Source organism: Chenopodium album, chromosome 12, assembly GCF_948465745.1.
Source record: "Chenopodium album chromosome 12, dcCheAlbu1.1, whole genome shotgun sequence".
Taxonomy (NCBI): domain Eukaryota; kingdom Viridiplantae; phylum Streptophyta; class Magnoliopsida; order Caryophyllales; family Amaranthaceae; genus Chenopodium; species Chenopodium album.
Window position 1 is genome coordinate 47,287,221 of NC_137845.1, and position 21,087 is coordinate 47,308,307.

At 34.5% G+C, this 21,087-nt stretch overlaps 1 protein-coding gene across 1 annotated transcript; it reads right to left on the reverse strand.

Annotated features, from left to right (window-relative positions):
• Positions 1–15,752: 15,752 nt before the first annotated feature.
• LOC145572475 (putative CDP-diacylglycerol--inositol 3-phosphatidyltransferase 2) lies at positions 15,753–20,805 on the reverse strand. Its single transcript, XM_081631447.1, has 11 exons — positions 20,462–20,805; positions 20,242–20,322; positions 20,064–20,148; positions 19,906–19,955; positions 19,645–19,684; positions 19,305–19,349; positions 19,157–19,222; positions 18,955–19,069; positions 18,816–18,872; positions 18,495–18,593; positions 15,753–16,188 (listed from the first exon to the last, which is right to left on the reverse strand). The coding sequence occupies exons 2-11, from the start codon at positions 20,300–20,302 to the stop codon at positions 16,129–16,131; spliced, it is 678 nt and encodes a 225-aa protein (XP_081487573.1). The 5' UTR covers positions 20,303–20,322; positions 20,462–20,805; the 3' UTR covers positions 15,753–16,128.
• Between the last annotated feature and the right edge of the window lie 282 nt (positions 20,806–21,087).

Consider the following 21,087-nt stretch of genomic DNA (forward strand, 5'->3'; position numbering starts at 1 on the left):
GAATGATTCTTTATTTTGGTGGCCTACAAAAAATGGTGAATATATTGTCAAATCAGGTTACTGGCTTGGTATGATGGGTTACCCGCAAGATGATTGGGATGAGCCAAATGAGAATGAAAATGAGGTGTGATGCATTGTTTGGAACTTAGGTGGTCCTCCGAAGTTAAGCCATTTTGTATGGCAGGCTTGCAAGGGTAGCATGGCGGTAAAAAAAAAGGAACTCCATCGTCGACACATTGTGAGTGATGATATTTGTGCTAGATGTGGCACAGAGGTAGAGTCGATTATACATGTTCTTTTTTACTGTCACAGTGTAAGGGAGGTGTAGGCGCATAGTGAGTTCAATCAGATGGTGCAGGATGCTCCTAACTCTACCTTTACAACGAGGCTTATAAGGCTTGCTGGAAAAATTGGCAAAGAATAACTTCGAAGATTGCTCGCGCTTGCTTGGGAAATTTGGTTCTGCAGGAACAAGCAGGTACGTACGTGAGAATACTTCTCTGACTGTGGTTTGCATAGCGGCTGGTTTCTCTAAACTCGTTGCAGACTATGTCTTGTATGCTCAAAAGGTTTTTAGCAGGCAATTCCCTCGCTCTTAGCGTGCTCTCAACTTCAGCTTGGTGTCGGCCTCCTGCTGGGGTCATTAAATTTAATGTGGATGCACACATTGTGGCTGGAGCATACTATGGTCAGGGCGTGATTGTAAGGGATGAGAATGGTAGTCTATTGTTGGCTGCTACATAGCGTTTGGAGGCAGCATGGGATGTGGAAGCGTCGGAAGCTGCAGTTGTGCGTTATGGGATGAGTTTGGCTAGAAGGTTCGACTACAAGAAGATATGGATGGAATGTGACTAAATCAATGCTGCTCGAAAGATTGATGAAAACTCAAAAGGGCTCGTCTCCTCTATGGCTGATATATGATGACATAGGTTCTCTTGTTCATGACTTTGATGTTTTTAGTATTTCATATGTTAAACGGGTAGGGAATATGGGTGCTCATCTTGTAACAAGATGGGATACTCAAGGTAGTTCAAATTAATTTGTATGAACTCGTTCCCACAAAGTATAACGACTTTAGTGGAGTTTGATTTGCAATAATAAGCATGCCTAACCGTTTTCCTCAAAATAAGATGTGAAGCCTGTGTCATATTGGGCCTATGGTAAGTTCGTAACCCACATGTTGTCGACCGTCGAGATAATAAGGAATTGGAATCTAGCACAAATTTAGTTAGTCTAAAAGTCAAACAACATAATAGTACTAAAAGTCTAAAAGTCAAACAACATAATTAATTAGTAGTAATAATTACTATAATAACTGTAATTAATTAATTTTTGTTTAAAAATTAATTAATCAATGAGTACTCCGTAATAATTATTTCTTTTTTTTTTTTTAAAAGACCATTTTCTTTCTTTTATTATTCCTTTTAATGATGCTAAACCACCAAACTTTCCCTGAAGTTTAGATTTCCACTACTTCTCTCTTTCTTTCCTATTTCCTTTTGTGGTAAAATTTTTCAAAAATTATTATTCAATATATAATTTCACTGTATTATAACACAGACGGGCCGACAGGCAGGCAGGTTCCAAAAGTGAATGACAAAGACGACATTAGAGGAGTACCAATTCAAGCTTTGTAAACATATGGCTTACAAACTAATGCGTAAAAAAAATGCATGTCGAACAAATAGTTAGGTGAATTATGGTTTTTTTTATTGATTGTGGTAAATTTTTTTTTTTTTTTTAATAATTGATTGTGGTAAATTAAACTAGGGGTGTCTATTAATTGGATTAAAACCGAAATCCAATCCAATCCAAACCGATTTGTTAATTCGGATAGGATCCGAACTTTAAATTGGATTGATTTTATCATAATTCAAATTTTCAGATCGGATCGGATTGACCTTGTTGGGATCCAAAAACTTTTTTTTTTAATAATTGATTTTGGTAAATTAAACTAGGGGTGTCCATTAATCGGATTAAAACCGAAATCCAATTCAATCCTGTAGGCGTCATTCGAAACGCGCCAACGTTAAGCATGTTGTGAATATGCTTAACACTCATAGGAAGTGAGAATTGACATTATACGATTAGGAACAAGGAAAGTAGGGAGCCGCCTACAAGTTTTTAAGGAACTTGTAAACCGTTCAGGGATCAATTAAGGCAACCACGAATAAGGGACAACGATATGCAACAACGATTGACTCGTGAAGGTTACACCCCATTCATAATCCATGAGATTACTAACTTCATATGGTTCATAACCACGAAAGGAGGATCGTGGATGATGGTACGAAATGAGTCATGGAGTCACATTCACCCATATTGGCCTCTACTCGATTCGTATTGTGAAAAGTAATTCCTACGATCTCAAAGGCATGCAACAAAGATTCAATTTGCTCCAAACTATTATCAGACTAAATTGGTTTAGTATTAATGCAATACATAATTCTAAAATATTGTGATCACTTCGATTAAATAACAAGATTAAAAAGGATCCTAAACCGGTCGTCCAAATTATCTTTTTAGGCGCTATTTTCAATTATATATTCCCTTTAAACATGCAATATAGTGATCAACAATAAACATCAACATTGGAAGCAATTTAACAATAATATCGTTAGTCAAATCAAATTATAGTAATAACCCTAATCATGATACTAGCAATAAAGAATAAAAATAAGAGTAATTAAGTGATTAATTACTCACTTTCCGCGTTTCCTTGAATTGCTACATCATGAATAAATTGTTAGCAACTTCAATAAAAATATAAATCAAATTGAAACAATTAATTAATAAAAAGTAGAGTTGATTTGGTCCAAACCCTCAATCGGTTCTACCTTTCACGCCTTGGTTTAATTATGAAACTTCGGGAGTTGTATGGACTTCTTGGAGTGCTTAAGGGATGTATGATGAGAGAATAGGGAAGGCTAGTATTACGCTAAAGCATAAGAGAGAAAGAGAGAATGATTTTGGTGTATAAGAGAGGAAGAGAGAATGATTTGGTCCCCGAAACTGAGGAAATCAGCCTCGTATTTATAGAGAAAACATGAGGGGTGAAGCACGGAACCCTAGAAGTGAAAAGGTGCCACTGAAAAACCCTAAGAAAACACCACGTCACGATATGTGTGCCGCGACACGGCGTAGAATACCGTGACGCGGTGTGTTTGCCGTGACACGGTGCACGCATTTTCCTGTAGACAGTCCAGATTCATTTTATTCTTTGCTTAATGACTAAGGACGTGATATTTTATGCGTCGTTTCAGTTATTTCGGATTAATTTCATGCTTAGGGTTTTATTATTTATTAATCGGGCTTAATTAATAAATAACACAAAATGAATTAAAAGGGTTTGGGCTAGAATATAAGATGGACTGGGTTTGAATAAATGATTTGACTGATTTGTTGACTGAATATGGGTTTTAAGCATTTTCGAGATTAAATACTTGACCCGACCAATAATGGCGGTGAAAGGTTGTTAATCATCGAGTTTGGTTCTGGGAAGACATTTTTAGGTGTCTACAAATCCAAACCGATTTCTTAATTTGGATAGGATCCGAACTTTAAATTGGATTTATTTTATCATAATTCAAATTTTCAGATCGGATCGGATTGACCTTGTTTGGATCCAAAAACCGAAATAACCAAAATATGAAATCATGATTTTACTAATAAGGATTGTTAATATTAATCATGTTAAAACATATTTGTAATTACATTAATTTTAATTATATAGTATTATGCTTTCAACAGTTGCATTAATCATATACAACCATGCTTTCAAGAATTGAATTTTTATAAATGTATTTTTATTTTTATAATCACATTAAACACTAAAAATTTGTAACATATTTTAAGTCGGATTTTCGGATTGGATCCAAATGACCAAATTTTAATTTGGATTGAATTGGATCGGATTTGATGATGAATTCGGATCGGATTAGGTTTTAAAATTCGGAATGAATTGGATTTGGCCTAAATCCAAACCGAAAACCGAATGGACTCCCCTAAATTAAACATCAATGACAACAATAATTTTGTTAATTGTTATGTTCATCTTATATAGTGTTTTACCCCCATCCCTTGGTCATATTTAGGAGTATTTTTGGCTCTTGAGATCCACTTTTATTACTAACATGCGTTTTCTAGTTTTTTTTTTGTAGATTTGGTATTGTTTTATAGGAAATTGTAGATTTGGAGCATTTTCCCGGACTTATTGAAGCCACTACGAACATTAGAGATTTATGACCATTTTCCTAGCCCAAGATCGGTTGGAGTTTTCAAAATCGGTGAATAAGGGCTCGACGAAGAAAAGAATTCAAGGCGTTGGATCGAGTGGTAAAGGCCTCAAAGAGGAAATCCGGATTGAGCCAAGAAAGTGGCCCAATCGAAGATCCTATGTTGCCCGAAGGTCCGCTCGACTGGGGGGTGTCCTCGCCCTGAGGCGCGCCCAGCCGGGCTGGGCAGAAGGAAGAAAGTGTACTCCGCCAGAAGGCGCGCCCGACCGAGCGCGAGCGGACTCTCTCTCAACAAAAAGGCGGGCCCGTCCGGTCGAGCGCGTGTTTCTGAAAGGGATTTTGACCTTTTTTTAGTTTGTTTTTAATTAGGATTGTTTAGCTTAAGTATAAATACATTTTGTTAAGTTAGAACGATTACCTCTACTCATTAGTTAATTTCTCAAATTTAGTTTTAAGCTTTGGATTATTATTTTGGTTCTCTCTTTACACTTTTGATTTATGCAATTCATTATTTTCGTTTTTTTTGTAACGATTTCTTCCCCTTTTATTGTCAATAATTTATTTGCTTTGATTAATCATGTCTTGCTTATTTTGTTTGCTTAGTTTAGATGTTAATATGTGTGAGTAGATTTATTTCTAGGGTTGTGGGGATCCTTAAATAATATGAAGGGGTGAATTATTATTGTTGATTTTCAATGCTTTGATTGATTTCCTATTGATTGATTTTATGTTATGCAATTAGATTAGGCCCGGTTTAATTGTATGAGTTTTGCAATATTGATTCGAGATTCGAGAGATGAGAATTAATGTTTAGGCTTAGTTTCAATAAGCAAGTTAATTTATAAATGGTTAAGTCAAGATTCGAGAGATGCGATTTAATACCGGTAGATTAATTCTGTGATTGTAATACGTAGCAAAAGCCCTTTATGATTTGATTAATTGATGCATTGATGATTGATTATTGTGTTTTACCCTGGAATATTATTTATTGGTGAACCTATACCCTAGGCTTTGTTTTATTGTTATTCCTATAATTCTTAATCGCTTTAGTTTATTTATTCTCTTTAGTTTAATTCCCCTAAAATAATTTGATTACTCAATAATTTAGATTATATTAATTAATTAGGATTAGAAAGATTTGTTTTCCTGTGGATTCAACCCTACTTCTCTATCTGCTTTAGCTAGAGGACTTAGGTAATTTTTCTGATTAAGGGATACGACTTTATCCTGTCATTAATCATAATGTGAAATTTAAGTTCATTTCAAAACCTACAATTTAAATTTTGGAAATCATGAAATAACAACATATGCCTAATTTAAGTTTTTGATTTTAGATTTTTGCCCAAGTTTTAGATATTTTAATTAAGAGAGAAATGAAAATTGTGAGAAGAATGAAAAAGAAGAGGGAAAAGTAAGGGGGTGGTCTCAAAGCGACGTCATGCAAGAGACTTTGGGCAAAGAGATGGTAAAATAAAATTGAAAAAATTGTTGGCGGTAATTACTAATATGTGGTATTATCATATTTTCTTTTTATTTTAAAAGCAAAAAATAGTATTCCATTCGTCTCATTATAAAGTGTTTATTTCTATTTTTGTTTCAATATAAAGGGTGCAGGTAAGATCAACAATGGAGAAGGAAGCTATGAAAGATGTTGACAGGAAAAAGAGGAAAGGCCATGAAATGCATAATGGGTTTTGAAAGCAAGGGTAGTAAGATAAGTAGTGTAATTTGAGAAGAATAGATAAAATTCAGGTCAGACAAATAAATTGATCACCATTAAAAGGATCCCTCTTTGATCATACTGATAAGTGATAACTCATGGCCTCAGAGTTTGGAATTGGTGAGTCTTAAAGATGATATGATTGAAGCAGCAACTATTTATGCCTTGTTAGTGTAGCTGTGTGAGCTAAGTCTTAGATGACGTAAATTCCGATCAAGATCTATAAAGGAAAATTTGAAGTTAGTAGTAGTTTTTGGACCAAAATGCATGTTACCTCTACGGGTTTGATAGGAAAATGTAAACATTGTAAAGGTGTTTTTTGATGGAAAAATGTAAAGGCTTTTTTAAAAAAAAGAAAAAAAAATTTATAAATTGTTTTACTTTTTTTTTTCACTATTTATATACTTCCTTCGCTCTATTAATATTGCAATAACAATGAAATTACGCATCCCAAAACACATTTTATATGCTAAATATCTATAATTGTGTAAGAGTTAAAATTATAAAAAAATGATATTGTGAAACTATTTTATGAGACGAACCAACAAGATCTAATATGACTATATATTGCTTAACGTATAAATCATATTATATAGTCAAACAAGAGAATGTGTTTGACAACGATGAAATAAAACGGAGGAAGTATGTAGTATTAACTTTGACCGTTGTATTTTAATACGGAGTAACATGTAAAAAAACAAATTTGTAACGAAATAGATTGTTAAATAGGTATTAATATAAAATTTCATAAATCAATGTTTTATACTTTTTTACTACGGAGTAATATTTATTATATATGTCTAAATTACACTAGAATATTAGCATGTGTGTCAATTTAACTGTGTCAATTATTCATGACAGAGTAATAAACATTACCCAAACCAACCAATGTTGTCAAACATAAGAATGTGAATAATACAAATTTGCAAAAGTAAAGTATAATGAAGTAGATTTAAGTATAAAGTATAAAATAAGATGTTAAGAAACTCACTTTTGGTACTTTTCACCACCTTCAAAGACCTCTCATCACTTTTTTTTCACCTTTAATTTAAGGTCCTAGAGTTAACTTTCAAATCATTAAGTTCCGGTCAGAATGTAGAATCCTTGGTTTCCAAATGTGTTAAGTCCTTTAATTTTCAGGTCATAATTTTATTTTATTTTATTTTATTTTTATTTTTTTAATATGAAAATATAAGCAAAATTCTTATATGTAGCTAGCCACATTGTGTGGCCAGTAACTATAAGGGTTACTTCGTTAGTGTAATAGGGGTTACTTAGTGAGTGTTAAAGGGGTTACTTCTTCATTATTCAAGTCATAATTTTTTTTTTTTTTGGGTTTTTTTTTTAATATGAAAATATAAGCAAAATTCTTATATGTAGCTGGCCACACTGTGTGGCCAGTCATTATAGGGATTACTTCGTTAGTGTAATAGGAGTTACTCGGTCAATAATATTACTAGGGTTAATTGTAATGGTGGATCTTGAGTAATTTTCTTTTAGGTGCTAAACATATTTTGACTTATGACATAATTCCTAATCTATAACTTATTATGGAGTAAGAGGTTAAATTAAAGTTATTTATTTCTACTTCATATTATATGAAGGAAAAAATAGTACTCTGTATCTTTTATAATTGTTGTAGAAAAATAATGATATATATATATATATATATATATATATATATATTTATTTATTTTTATTTTTTTTTTTTTTGAGAAAGCAAAAAAAAATAATGATATTTTCCACTTTCCTTATAAAAAAATCTATATTATTATTAAAACTCCCAGACAAGGAGTATCATATCGCCATGTGTCATTTTTCTTGTGTTATTCCGCCATGTCATATTTGAAACATGCCACATAATCAGACTTAGTAATGTTTTGTCTTCATGGAAAACTCTTCATAACCTCCAAATATTAATGTTACTTTAATTGAGAACTCTTTATATGTATAACCACCCTATTTTAATTTCCCTTAGAATATACTCCGTAACTTCTTAATAATTACACAACAATATACTCCGTAATTTGTAAGAAACTAATTATTACCTTTTTGGTGCATTAATTCATAAAATTGTAGTTATAGAGTAATATTTAGTAGTATATATATTGACATCAAAATTATAAAGCTTTTATTTATCATTTATCCTTTACATAGTAATGCAAAAAATTATTCTTATAATCTAACAAATTAATAATAATATTAAAAAAAGACCCACTAAAGCTCTGAGTGACGACAAATAGAGCTGTCAATTCAGGTATTCAAGTCGGGTTCGGGTTGGGTCAAATCAGATCTCGGGTCAAATCAGGATCGGGTTATGTCAGGTCAACCTAGCCTCAGACCAGGTTCAGGTTTGGGTCGGGTCAATTTCGATTCAGGTTCTTCCAGGTTGTTCACCCTTTCGGGTGTAGGTCGGATCTGATTCGAGTCAAATTCATAACGGGTTCAATTTCAGGTTCGGGTTGTGTTAAGTCGGGTTTGGTCAGGTTAATAGATTATACATTCAGGTTCCGATTAAGGTTGGGTCAGATAATTATTTGGTCGGATAATCTTAAAGTTGGATCATTCTTGGTTTTGGTTCAAGTTCAATTCGAATAAATTCGATGTGGCCAAGTTGAATTTATATAATTGCGCCCTAATTTGTTCAAGCATTATCAAGATTTTATTAAACCTATATACAAAGTAATAGAGAACAAAACGTATATAAGCTGAACAAAAGGTATATAAAATTTTATTAAACCGTCCGGCTCGTTTCAATAATAGGTTGTGTTGGGTTATAAACGTTTTCAGGTTCTAATAGGTAGAGGTGTCCATTCGGTTTTCGGTTTGGATTTAGCCCAAATCCAATCCGATCCGAAATAAATTTCGGTTTTTAATTTTCAAATCCAATCCGATCCGAATAACTTACCAAATCCAATCCGATCCAATCCGAATTATAATTCGGTTATTTGGATCCAATCCGAAAATCCGAATTAAAATACGTTGCTAATTTTTTTGGGTCTAATGCGATTATAAAAATGAATTGCAATAATTCAATTCAATTTTTGAAAGTATAGTAGTACATGATTTATACAAGTATTGAAAACATAGGTTTACATGATTAATATTGTTATAATCATAAACATAGTTTAACATGATTAATATAAACAATATTTTTTTGTAAAATAACGCTTTCATAATTTGGTTATTTCGGTTTTTTGGATCCGAACAAGGTCAATCCGATTCGATCCGAAAATCCGAATTTTCAAAAAAATTCAATCCGATCCGATCCGATTTAAAGTTTGGATCCGATCCGAATTGATAATTCGGTTTGGATTGGATTGGATTGGATTGGATTTCGGTTTTTATCCAAATAATGGACACCCTTACTAATAGGGTCGGTATCTAGTTCAGGTTCGGATTGTTGTCGGGTCGGATTAAATCGATTGACAGTTACTATCGGGTCGGGTGCGGGTTCGGGTTCAGGTCATAAAGTATTGGATCAAATCGGTTGTTGGTTAACATCAGGTTGGGTTCAGGTCGAGTTACGGGTCACTAGTTTCACCCCATTGTTTGGGTACAGATCAGGTTCAGATCATTATCGGTTCAGGTCGGGTTCTCGGGTCAGGTCAATTTTTGACAGCTCTAATGTCGACAAACAAAGTTAAAATATAGTTTAATTAAAGTAATAAATTTATAATGACCCAGGGCATCGCCCGGCCAATAACTAGTTTGCGATAAAAAAAATCTAAAATTATTTGGTGCAAGTAAACAATATTAAAAGCTTACATATAACGAATAATAATTAATGATACACATATTTAACTCAATCGTATAAGAGGTCTCGATTATTGAGTATTTATATATGAAAATGTAAATATGTAATTCAAGTTTATATGATTGATACAAAATATATTATACCCTCTACGTCTTATATTCGAATTCGTTATATATATTTGGGTGTACCGTACACCTAGGGTCATTTGCTCCTTTATTCAACAAATAAGCAAATAAGAAAATTTGAAAAATGCCACCATGTAAAGTAGTGAATTTTGACATTACCACCTCAAGGTTTTTTTTTTTTTTTTTTTTTTTTTTTTTTTTTTTTTTTTTTTCCCTACCACCTAGTTTTTTCCAAAACGTTAAAAAGTACCACCACTTTTGTAAGTGACGTCATCATGGGTCCCACTTTTTCATTTTTCCTCTCTTCCCTCGATTTTCCTCGAATTCCCCTGTCTTCTCCCCTCTTTCTACCTATTCATCTTGAAAATTTGATTTCAATTATAGAATTTTCGCAAATTAGGGTATTAATTTCTACAATTTAAACCTTCAACGAATTGAATTGATTAGTGTAATTATGGTTTGGGTAATTAATTTAGGGGTTTTGCTAAATTCGAAAAATTAGGGTTTATAAATTGATTAATTGGATGAATAACTGGACAATTAAAACATGTAATTGGGGCTCCTTAATTCTGCTTTCGAATGTGATGTCATGATGGAGCCCATGGGCCATGGATGGAACTTATGGAACATTGCAAAGACGAGAACTCTTCACTAGAGGTGTCAATTCGGATAACCGGATGGAGTTTGGGTCGGATCTGTTCGGGTCGGGTCTGCTCGGGTCGGATATGTTCGGATCAAAATTATCCTTTTAACTCGGATCGGGTCGGATCGGGTCAAATTCGGGTCGGGTCAAATTCAGGTCATGGTCTATCGAGTCCGGGTCGGATATGGGTCGGGTCAACTCCAGATCGGTTCACTTTCGGTTCGGATAAATTTGGATCGGGTTTAAAACGGGTTTAACCGGATAACTTCGGGTCGGATGAATTTGGGTCGGGTTGATTTCGGTTCAGATGATTTCGGTTCGGTCAAGTTCGGTTTGATTAAGATAAGGTTAATCCGTTGATTCATTAAATGGTCAGTTTCGATTCAATTCCTTTTTGTGTTTGGCTGGATTTTGGTCGAGCTGACCAAATTCATATCCAAATAAGGTTATTTTTAATCTAGATATATTATTGAGTTTTTACCTTATTATTGGTTCAATATGATTATTAATTATGAAGCATGAAGTTTTAGTTTTCTCATTTGATCAAGTTATGTATAATTTTTATCTTAAAGAAAAATTGAGATTGAATAATTATCGATAACTTATCATACCTATATAAGTGAGACCGAGCTAGTGATATATTGATGAGTAATAATAGTTACATATGGTGATATATACAAAATAGAATATCAATTTTTTAAGGTTATTACAAGGTTACACCTCTTCATTAATTGTACAATCTTGCGAGGTTATGAGTTCTGTACTATTAGTTTAGTTTATTACTAATTCAATTTGTATAAGATATTTGTTAGAGTTGTTAGAATTACTTTATTACTAATTCAATTTTTATATTAAAAACTTGACATTATACATAGTGATAGTTAATTGTTACTATGTACATTCTTTTTATTTGAGCATAAATTATTGCATATGTACGTAGTGTGTGTATAACCGTACGATGTATAATGCCTATAATTCTAGGATAATGCACAGTTGTAGAGGAAGTAGTAATGAAGGAATGTTATGTATTTGTAAATACATAACAACGATTAAAATATTCTAAAAACACATGGTAGAGAGAGAAAAAAGGAGAGAGGGGAAGAGAAAGCTCTTTATATGGACCCCACCTACTTTTTAGTCAGATTGTCTCACGTGATGGGTTTGTAGTAAACTTAAGACTCCAAACTATTTCTTTGTAGTAAAAAAGTTAACTTATTAATAATTAGTAAATATATAGTATAAGAACTTGAATAAAAAGGTCAATAATCAATTATGGTCGGGTTAAATTCGGATCGGGTAAAAATCAAATCGAGTTAAAATCGGATCGGGTTAATATCAGTTCGGGTCAAAACAGATCGGATCTGATCGGTTATTTGTCGGGTCAATTTCGGATCGGGTTGAGCTCGAGTCGGGTCAAATCGGTTCGGTTTGAGTTCAGGTCGGGTCAAATCGGATTCGGGTTGAGTTCAGGTCGGATCAAATCGGTGCCGGATTAAGTTCAGATCGGGTCAAGTTCGGATTCGGGTTGAGTTCGGTTCGGTTACAGATCGGGTTTGGGTCTTGAATTTCTCGGATCAAATCGGATCGGTTACAGTTCAAAACGGATAATTTTTTTCGGGTCGGTTCGGGTTTGACACCTCTACTCTTCACTACCTTCATTTCTAGGACATGAGGACTCGGATTGTGGGCCAAAGTGACGAGAACTATACTACGTATCTTCTTTCTCGTGTGCACAAAAATTTTACTCCTCCTGTAGTTTTGCTTCGTTTTTCCGGACACAAAATCTTAGTAGAAATACTATAAAGTATTAGTTTAAGATGGTGGTAGGTTTTTTTTTTTTTTTTTTTTTTTTTTTTTTTTTTTTTTTTTTTTTTTTGACAAGAGGATCTTATAAATAAAACAACAATACACACAAGACGACTAAAACAACATTAAGTAACAAAAACCCAGGAAGGACCAATGCGAGGGCGCTTCACACGAGCTAACTTACTGGACTCCAAATCAAGCGGCAAAGACGAAGCTGGACGTCGCTTTGAGCCCACATGATCCACCCTACAACCTACAAATATCCTATCATAAAACATCTTACCTGACGTCCGAAGATGAGAATGAGAAATAGTCCATTGTTGATGATTCAGACGAGATGAGACCCTGGAAGGCAAAGGTAGAACTCGAACCTTATGACCCTGACGACTGCCTATAAACCCTTGAGAAGCTACCCCTTTTGGCAGATGAAATTGTAATATTGATGGCTTAATTAACTCTTCCGAAACCTGATTTGCAGCTGCCTCAACTGTGGACAATTGAGAAGAAGCACTCAAGACCTGATGAGAGGGAACCGCTTGGTGCTCCGAGCCACAGAAAGGAAGAACCGAAGGAATAGAAGTCTCTGCTTCCCTGGATTTTGCACCTAGGGGGACCTCTGTCAAGATTTGAGTTTTACTCGGAATGACCCGAACTGACATTACCGACATAGACCTAGAATGATAAAAACTAAGCACTTCACCGTGCTTAAGACGCTGCAAATTAGAACTTGTAATCTGAAGGGATGAACCAAAACAACCACTAGATTGAAATCGATGCTGATGCACCCCATTATCCAACTTCATTGATTTCGGAGTAGACTCCCTATCCAAATCGTGAGAAATCGTCTCATCTGACACTATTAGAGGAGTTCCAGTAACAGGACTCACAACATCACAGTCCATGTGATCTCCACTAGGTAACTCCTCGGGAATGACCTCCATACCACATACCTCCTCACTGGTTGGAGAAGCAACTTCCCCCAAAGTGAGATCTACTAAAGAGGCACAACCTAAAAGCCTTTCAATCTCCTGTAATTCTTTTAACACTTCCACATTCCTCGAATCACTATTAAGTACCTTACAAAGGTCAGATTTAGCAGATAGAAGATCGTCTAACCCCTTGAAAGCCAAAGCTCTCCTAAACAAACCTTTTGTATGACAGGAGTCATACCTCAACACAAACGAACATAACTTAATTACATAATCAAACTCCTGTAATTTCAGGGCACAAGCAGCCAAATTGAGATTCAAATTTAGGGCCAAAGACCGAAACATAGCATATGTCTCTTGGGATGAAGGCAAACTAAAACATAACACTTTACTCGCTAAATCATACTTGGAAAAAGCAAGCTTAAACTTGCGTTCCCGGAACAAGGAATTACCTTCCTCCTTAAAAACTTTAGAACGGACTAAAACATCATCAGGACAAGCCAACGAATCAAGGATACGAACAACGTGCTTGTCATTAAACTTAGCAGGAAGATGGAACTCAGCAAAAGCAGGACACAAATCCATCTACTACACAACCTGATAAACCACACAGAACTCCTATAGTATCAACCACCCACGTCACCTAATTACAAACCCAGCCACAAACAAGCTAAGGCTCGCCAAGGGTATCCAAAAAAACCATAAGAAGGGCAGCAAACAACAACCAAAGACCCCAAAGGCCCAAACAAGACACCGTAAAAAAAATAAAAATAAAAATAAAAAAAAAAAAAAAAAAACCCTACCAAACTGAAGAAGAGTAAACTTAATTAACTAAGCAAAATAGAACACCACCACCTCACCTCTAGGCTCCCGGAAACAGCAAATAAAGTCACCACGAACCACAACTCTTATGTTGATCCTGCCGACAATTGAAGGTAAAACCGTGGAGACCGATAGCGCCAATCACCAAGGTGCAGGGAACCACTCGCCGGCGACCGAAGGAAAACGACCAGGGGCAGCAGGTCGCCGGCGAGCAGTGAGGCGGTGCGAAGATTTGGTTTAGCGGTGGGATAAGAACAAGTGACAGCTATCCTAATGTTAGAGAGAGGAAAACCGTATTTTTATTTTAACAAGTTTTTAAAGTTGTTCAGTTGTAGATGGTGGTAGGTTGGTTGAAAAAAAATCAAATAAAATAATATCTTGAAGAAAAAAAAAAACAAAATCATGTATAATTAAGGGTGTTAAAAAAAATTGTTCTGATCCAAATCAGTCTGAATTAACTGGTCCGATCTCCAAATTGAGAAATTTATGTTTCCGGTCCAATCCAAAATTCTATAAAAGTTGGTCTTATATCGGATTGATTCTTGCTTAAAATTCTATATAAAACCTTAAATAATGATTAATATTATCCTTAATAAACTTTAAAAACTTTAATTGTAAGAACTTTTTGTACTCAACATAAAAAAAAAAGACATTAAAAATATTGTTTTTCTCCAAAAATTATTAAAAATTTAGTTTTTATTATAAAAAAAATCTAAAAAGGGTCCAAAACTGTCCGGTTCGGATTCCGTCTCAGCTTCATCGATTCGGTCTTGAAAAAATAATAAACAACCATTGGTATAAGGGGGTGAAGAGAAAATATGAAAAATATCAAAATATGATATGACGTTATCACTAGTAGGAAGAAAATTAATAAAATAATGTTAATAAATTCCATAATAGGAATGGAAGCTAATAAGAAAATACGGCCGCAAAAGAAAGTGAAAACAAGTTGTAAAATAAGGAGTAATTAAGTAACAAGATAACTCAGGAAGTAGTTTTTTTTTTTTTTTTTTTTTTTTTTTTTGGGTGCTTTTCCTAATGGTTATGTTTCAATTAATTTTTTAACCATTTTCATCATACATACTTTTTATGTAACTCTCTTAAGCTACCCATTGTGTCACCATAGATGATGTATGAGCGCAATGTTGGTGTCTTTAGAACGAAGATGTTCACCTTAAAACCGGTTGTAAAATTAAGGCGAGATGCACATGTACAAAAGTACATTTAGTTGCTTGTATCATGCACAATGTACATAGAAAATAGCCCTTTAGAGATGTCCCTATTCTTTGTAAGAAGAACAATGGTTTCACGAACTTCACCACACACCACAGATCGTGTACAACTAGTACAAGGCATCGAAAGATAATAATGTTTCTCTAGAAAGTAGTATTAGCAGTAATGATTTTAGAATAGGGCCACCTTCAACTGATTATTGGTGTATCAGTGAGCTCCCATTGGTATCTAAAGGTTTCAGATCAGATCTGCAGGCAATTACTTAGCAACACCTGAGATATCCTATTTAGCGGATTAGTCAGGTACAGACCGTACAGATATAATTTAGCATAATTCTTTCCTCTGAAAATCAGTCTTGAGTAACATGACCCAGATGGATATGCCATCGAGATTTGGACTTCAGTAACGATTTGCTTTCACTTAATACAAAGCAAGAAAATATAATGCAGGCTAAAAGCATGGCAAGCAAATGAGACAAGTAATCACAAAACACAACCACCATACTTTAATCAAATTTATCATCTACTACTCTACTAATATTAAATGTTTTTATGTGCACCCCATCAATCAAAGTACAAGAAAAGCATCAACTGATCAAAGTAAAATGAGCATGACATTAGCATCAAAACTAAAAACTGATCAGATCATTATCCACAAGAACTCCTCAGGGTTAATCCGAAAGACCTGCTAGCCATGCTGGGGAGAATTCAATTTAGCTGAGACACAAATTCATCTGTGCATTCCTGAATAGCAGCAAATCACCAGTAGTTCTTTCAATGTGGTGAGGAATGCCACTAGCGTCATCACGCTCAAATGAGAATTCAAGAGTGGAGCATAAGAAATCAAAAGGTGACCAAATTATGCCTTCTGCTTTCTGTTAATGTCATGCAGAACACATGCATCTGCGGCGGTTTTAAGCTGGAATTAATGGAATGAAACAAGAGTTAAATACAGGGATGTAAAGAAGCTTTTACCAGCAGACCAGCAGTTGTGCAGAAAGAAAAAAACGGCAAGTTAGTTCAATATTGAAGAAGCTTATCTACTATACAAAGAAAATAAGGCATAACATTCCTACTCGAATGGATGATTACCTAAGTGACAACGATGATGAATTGATGATAGTGATGTAGGGGGAATCATATAGAGTTAGAGTGATCCAGAGGAATGAATAATCATATTAAAACTGTGCCTTTGACAAGCATATTATATTACCCAACAAGTGTATTCTGCTTGTAAAGCCTTCTAGTAGTCAAGGAGAATTCTCACTTTGGGATTTTGCAATACCAATACTACTTTGCACATAAATCTAGTTGGTTGTTCAACTGAACTTCGAAATTATTCTACTGTTAGACTTTAACAAGGGTAATTTCAAAGCTCAGTTAAACAAAATTCAGGAGGCGCAAGTGAATTCAAGATTGAGGTCCCAGATCCTAAAAACCAGAATGTGCTAAAGTCCCTAGTAAAAACTGAAAGCATCATTATCTCAAGCAACATTAGATAGGATAAATTGCAGACTGAAAGTCAGCAAGGATTTAGATGGGTCAGACAAACCCATTCTAAGTTAATAAAAGAAAGCCCCTGAGAATTTGAAGAGGAGGTGAGCAGATTGTAATCTAATTCTAGCTGTCTCACAATGGAGAGTGGAAACAACAGAAGACTCCTAGTTTTAGGACTGTAACAGAAGGCTTCAGGAGAAAAAAAAAGTCCACATGTAGAAATTTCTTAAGTCCTGCAAAGGGCAACAAAGTTACAACTATACACATATTGATAATTCAGGTTCCTAAAAGTTGGTACTCATTGATCGTAAGTTTCCTCACTTATCCTAGCGCATGTCCTCTTTCAACTTTGAAAGTTATAAAAGAGGGGAAAAGCACTTTTACCATCATCATGTAGGGAAGTCCCCCACACCTCTTGTTTGAGGGAAGCAGAAATTCCAAAAGCGTAAAGATCCATGAGAATCAAGAAGCAGATAAAGAACCAAAGGAGTGGTTATGGAAGATGATGCACAGGGAGGAATCTAATATTCTTACACAATCAATGTTAGGAAGTGCTCAATCATGTATCCTAGTAGTCAAAAGAAAGAAGGGAAAATGACTGGAGCAGGAAGCATTCCACATCATCAAGCTTCCCCCTCTCTGGTAAAGTTCATTTTTTGATCAGCCACACGCCCACACCATCAAAGGTATTCAAAGTAAACCGAGATCTCAGGTCAAAAAGCTAGCTCCATTTCACCGTATCAAAAAAGAAAAGATCCTCCCAGCTAGTCAAGATCTTGAAGGATTTAGTTAAAAAGAATGGCTCATGAACAGAAAGAAAAGGAAAATTGATATTGATCACAGTCCCCCTTATGTTGGTTCCCAGATGATGAAATCCGTCCTCCAGCATACAAATGTTGGGGACACTATTAAACCAGCAAAATAGGGTTTTTTTTTTTTTTTTTTTTTTTTTTTTTTTTTTTTTTTTTTTTGGGGGGGGGGGGGGGTGGGGAGGGTAAATCATGACATACGAAATAGAGGATGGAGACTGATCAAAATCTAAGTTGGTCACGATTTAATTACCAACAAACTAATTCACAAAACTCTTTCATTTGATGGTGGAGCACTGAGAATTCATCCAATTCCTAGCTGATACCACAAAGACAACTGAGAACCCTAACTCCATCATGCAAGATAGCAGGATATCCTTATCTAAGTAAATAATTTAAACTACTGTCTCACTCCCTCCATCCTAAATAAAAACCCTATTACTCCCAAAATTCAAGTCACAAATTAAAAGCCACATTTCTCATTTGGGTGGGGGAATCCACTAACTTCTTTTATATATTCCTTCTAATCAACAAAACCCATATAACCCTCTATATTCTCTCTGCTTTTAAAACAATAATAATTTTTACTACTTTTATAAATTCAACTTTAATGCGCCAAAACTCGTCTCTTAAAACAGTGTGCCAAGATAAATGAGGTGTTAATTTAAGGACGGAGGGAGTATTTCATTAATTCCAAGAGAGTTTATAAAGGGAGCCTGCCAAGAAATTTTAATACTAGAAATATGAATTCCTTATAATTACTAAATGTTTTGTGCCTGTCAAGAAAAAATATCGTACATTTGGATAATCAATATAATTGTGAAAGTACACCAATTAAATAAAAAACATAGCTCAAAAGTCTTAAATACAATACTGAAGAAAATAAAAAGCACAATATGAGGATAAAATCAAGAATTACCTGAATAATATTGATTGTTTGCTTGACCGCCCATCCAAAAAGAACTAGAACTTCCAGAAGAAAGAGAGCCAAGCTATGTTTTCTGGATGAAAGTAATACCTGCGGTAAGAATGCACAAGTGAAAACTTAAGCAGATATATATATATATATATATATATATATATATATATATATATATATATATATATATATATAAAATAATGATCATAATAATTATTAATCAATTAATTAAAAAGATAGCTGCAGTTTCCAAAATTTCTAATAAATTTCCCTTTTGTCTTGAAAAGGGAAAAAATAGTAGTAGGATAAAAGATTGCTCACATCAACCACATCTTCAGTTTGGTTCTTTGCAAGGAGAAAGAGGATTATGTACAGAACCTGTGGATTTATGACATTAGTGATATAAACATTGAAATTGTATCAACTTCTGCATCTGGCATACAAAACAAAGACACATTACCTCACATGAAACACAACAATATGCCATAAACATTCTGTTTCCATAATATAATCGGAACAGCCAGCTAGAACTGTCTTTTACATCCTTATGGCTAGTCTTGCCGGTCAAGAAAGTACTGCAGTAAGGAAATAGATGAAATCACCGAATATAGAAGAACATTCAAGAAATGATGTTGGGCAGATGGATCAGAAATTCAGAATACCTGTACATTTGGAACCAATGACTCGCTATATCCAAGGCAAGCAGTGATAAGAAAACCAAGCTAGGCCTGCAAAAAACTACAAAAATTAGATGCATAGTTATGTAACAAGCACAAGCGAACATAAATTACATTGAAATTTAGAACTTACCGGTATATTTGAGACAGTATTACTAGCAAACAAGCAGTACTAATCCTGAAATAGTCACATTACTAGATGTAAGTACAGGGAGCAGTAAAATATAAAATTCCGTCGATCAATACGGCAATAAATGCTTCACTTCTCAGCAGCATACAATTTAATATATAAATTAGCAGCATACAATTTAATATATAAATTGTAGTATACACATTTTGAGATAGGACTTGAAAGGGGTAATCAGCTATTCAGCTCACAACATTTCTATAAAAAGTTAACAGGGCATAACTACAATAGCAAAGCGGAACGGAAGGGATAAATAGCAATGGAGGGACGGAAATAAGGGACAGACCTGTCTGTCACCATATCCAAAACGGCACCAAATGTTGATACTGGAGAGACAATAAGCATAAAGTCAGAGCAAATTAATGTGGTCCAACTCAACAAAACATACCTAATGCTAGAAAATCCTATTATCAATAAGAAATCATCGAAAACCGCCACAACTCATAATCTTATCCGCAAGCAACCCTTTTGCTTTTATCTAACATTAAAGTTATCATAAATAAACAAGACATTCTCTCAAAAGCACAAAAATGTATAAAAGTCATACCTTGATTGAGTTTACGAGCAAACCATCCATCTATACCATCACACACAAAGCTACAACCAAAGATTCAAACTTCAGCAACTACTCAAAAAACCGACGAGACACTCATCATCAATAAGAGCAATATAGATGAAATTATGTAAGCAGTAATCCAATATTACCTTATAAAGTACAGAATTGAAAAAAGGCCTTTATGAGAAAAGCATATTGCAAATGCAACACAATTCATTATAACTCTAATGTACCCTGCATTTACATACATAGAATTAAATTAACAATGCAATTCATTTCACCAAAAACTAGATAAAATTCAATTCAATTAATATTAGCAAAACTCACCAATTATATTAGGTACATAAAGGTATATCGTCGACATCGTCGGCTTCGATTTGTCTGCCATTTTTTGTAATACTGTATGATCTACAAAAGATTACAACTATCAATTTTTATACCTGTATACATTCAGTAACCTAGGTCAACCATCATTTTATCATATTCCCCAAATTGATTTTGAAAAAATAATACTATCAAACAAGTAAAATTAGGTATCGGATCTAACCGAAATTCGAAAGAAAGCAGAATCAAATGTTCGTCGGAAAATTCGAAGACGATGTGTTTAGATCTGGTGGATAAATTTTGATTTCTTCGGAGAGAGAGGAAGATGGAGACACCAGAAAAAGGCGGAGACGCTGGCGAATACGGCGGAGGTTGGACGAACGCCGCCAACGAGGGCAGAGAAGGCGTCGACGGAGAAGCGAAGGAATCGCCGGCGTAAGGAGGAAATGGTGGTGACGGCGAGTGTGTAAGTACGCTGAGGAGTAGTTATGGGAAATGCAGAGGAGTTATTAAGGAGATAGGGATAAATTAGGGATTTGCCGGGTGTTCTCGTTGGCGAATTTTGTCACACTTTTAAAAATAAAAAAAGTTCAACAATTACTCCCTCTGTTTTTTTAAAATTGATATTCTTACTAACTCGTCTTGTATGTGGTCATTGGTAAAAGCTAGGGGTACACATGGTGTACAAAAGCATTTTGTACACCACCAATTAGTTTTCGCCAACTCAGCATTGGAGTTAGGAAAGGGGAAAAAAGAAGAGGGAATGGAAAAAAATAAGAGGGAAAGAAGAGCGGCAAAATTTTTAGGGCTGAGCGCCATTGTGAGGAAGGTGAGCGGCAAAAATTTAAC

Excerpts from the sequence above, each read along its gene's own strand:
- LOC145572475 (XM_081631447.1), bottom strand. The coding sequence starts at position 20,302 with ATGGCAGACAAATCGAAGCCGACGATGTCGACGATATACCTTTATGTA. Across the intron at positions 19,070-19,156 it reads CATTGGTTCCAAATGTACAG|TACTTTCTTGACCGGCAAGA; the intron begins GTATTCTGAATT and ends TCCTTACTGCAG. Across the intron at positions 18,873-18,954 it reads ATTGTTGTGTTTCATGTGAG|GTTCTGTACATAATCCTCTT; the intron begins GTAATGTGTCTT and ends ATAAATCCACAG.